Source organism: Mytilus trossulus, unplaced genomic scaffold (assembly GCF_036588685.1).
Source record: "Mytilus trossulus isolate FHL-02 unplaced genomic scaffold, PNRI_Mtr1.1.1.hap1 h1tg000210l__unscaffolded, whole genome shotgun sequence".
NCBI classification, from domain to species: Eukaryota; Metazoa; Mollusca; class Bivalvia; order Mytilida; family Mytilidae; genus Mytilus; species Mytilus trossulus.
Window position 1 is genome coordinate 719463 of NW_026963310.1, and position 2212 is coordinate 721674.

General features: G+C 36.1%; 1 protein-coding gene across 1 annotated transcript; it reads right to left on the reverse strand.

The window, feature by feature from the left end:
* Window positions 1-1128: 1128 nt before the first annotated feature.
* On the reverse strand, window positions 1129-1932 carry LOC134700921 (putative deoxyribonuclease TATDN2). Its single transcript, XM_063562072.1, has one exon. The coding sequence runs from the start codon at window positions 1930-1932 to the stop codon at window positions 1129-1131; it is 804 nt and encodes a 267-aa protein (XP_063418142.1).
* Between the last annotated feature and the right edge of the window lie 280 nt (window positions 1933-2212).

A 2212-nucleotide genomic window follows, 5' to 3' on the forward strand; every position in this document is an offset into this window, starting at 1 on the left:
TCCTTTGTCTACAATACACATGATAGCAAGTTGATGTTGTTATTCTGCCTGAAGCAATTCTTGTATTTATGAGCCTTCCTGTCCGATTATACTCACAAATAACATGGTCAGCAACGTCCGAAACGGTTAGCTCTACGTAGCACTAGCCTAGGGTAGTATGAATATTCATGAGTTTTATAAAGCAACGCGAGATACGAGATCAGTTCATTGGCGCGATACTTATCTGAGAGAACTCTCAGCAAGCGATAAACAAAACAAAAAATATTCAAAAGCTCCCAAGATGACGGGCATATATCACTGGAACAGAGACGATATGAAAATAAGATAATAAGCGCTTTGAATACTGAATTAGCTTAGATATTGTACAGACAGCATATATTATAGGCATTCAAAAGACGATTTAAAAAAGGGGGGAGTTTCACACAACGAAATATGGCTATGCATTCGAGGGCTACTCTTTTTGTTAATATTGTAGCGAATGTGTTTGGGGCGTGTAATGCAATTGTTACCTGAATTACTAAGGGTATTCTTGAAGCACTAAGTACAACTTTGCAGTCTTTTAGGATGCGATGTTTACTCGTTGAAGCTTGGAATAGAAGTGAGGCTCAGCATGGTTCCTGTCTGGTTCTTTATTTCCGTTTCCCATCAGATAGAGAGCGAGGGTAAGCTAGTCTGGTTCGCTAAAGCGGTGTATCAATCATCCAACGGCACCACACTCCTCCCCGTTTTCTAGAGGAAAAACTCAAATGATCTTGGTTTGTTCACCATGAGCAAATTTGTTGACAATTAAAAGTAGTAACATTTATACAAATATCTTAAACCAATTATAAACCAGTTAATCCGGTGAGATGTAAAAGGCTGAAGACCAAAAGTGTACGTCAATGGGACACTTATTTAATCAAATATATATTATTTACAAAATATCTTAAACCAATTACAAACCAGTTAATCCGGTAAGATGTAAAAGGCTGAAGATCAAAAGTGTACGTCAATGGGACACTTATTTAATCAAATATATATTATTTACAAATCTTACAAATTGTGTTTAAAAACTGCCAATCACTATGAATTTATGAAGATGAAATTTTAAAATTGCTGCCAAACTTTACTTCCAACCCCTCCCCCTTATCAAACATTAATCATTTGAAAATTTTTTGTAGTGGTGGCCAAAACTTCTTCAACAGGTATTAGTAGTAATTTTGCAATTTCATGGGCTACAAAGATGACTGTATATGGATTAGCAATTTCTTCGTTGTAGCGGATATATGGTGCATCAGATTCCAAAACTATTCTGTCGATTCCTTTATTGCAAATGAATTGTTTGATGGTTGGATATTTGTTGCTAAAGATGAAAGGTGTAACGCCAAATACAATGTCCGAAAAATGTGATGAAGCAGATTCAAAAATTTCTTCTGTCCCTGTGAAGCAATGCCAGTGAATTTTGTGATTCTGGGGTAAAGTATTAACCATGGAGGTTAGAGTTGCAAGATTGAGGTTTCTGTCTCCTCTGCTGTGGATGACGACTGGCAGATTTTTCTGTACGGCCAAATTAAGTTGCCTCTCAAAGTATGTTACTTGTTTTTGGAAATTTTGATAATTTGGTCTGTCTGTAGTGTCCAATCCACATTCCCCTACTGAAACTGTTTTTGAAGAGTCCAAAATTGAAATTAAATTTTTGAAAAACCGGTCTAAAGTTGATGTTGAATTTGAGTTTACAATTCTAGGGTGTATTCCGAAAGATAGTTGAATTCTGTGGTCTTTTCTAGTTTCTGACCTTTCGGTTGATTTGGCAGGATTACAGTAATTCGCAACCAAGAACGACAACTTGGTCTTGTAGAGATCAGCTGTACCCATATCATCCAACTCATGGATACCAGTTAATCCGGTTTTTACCATGAGTTGGTCGAGATGAAAATGAGCATCGACAGCCATCAGTGGTCCAGTTGGTTTAACTGAGAGGCATCCAATAGGTATTCCAAAGCGGTCTTTTTGTTCTTCGAAATTTTGTAGAAAGTTTTGTTCATTTTCCAATGAAGTAGAGAGTTAATGAATGTTTGGCCAAAGTTGTTGAAGATAGTAAAGCTGAATTTCGGTAAATTGTTGATCTGACAGAAAATATCTGCCAGAAAAACTTCCTCTGTTCTAAATTTTAATTCTTGGGATACTCCATACGATACATTACCAGCAATATTTAAACAATTAATAAAATTTA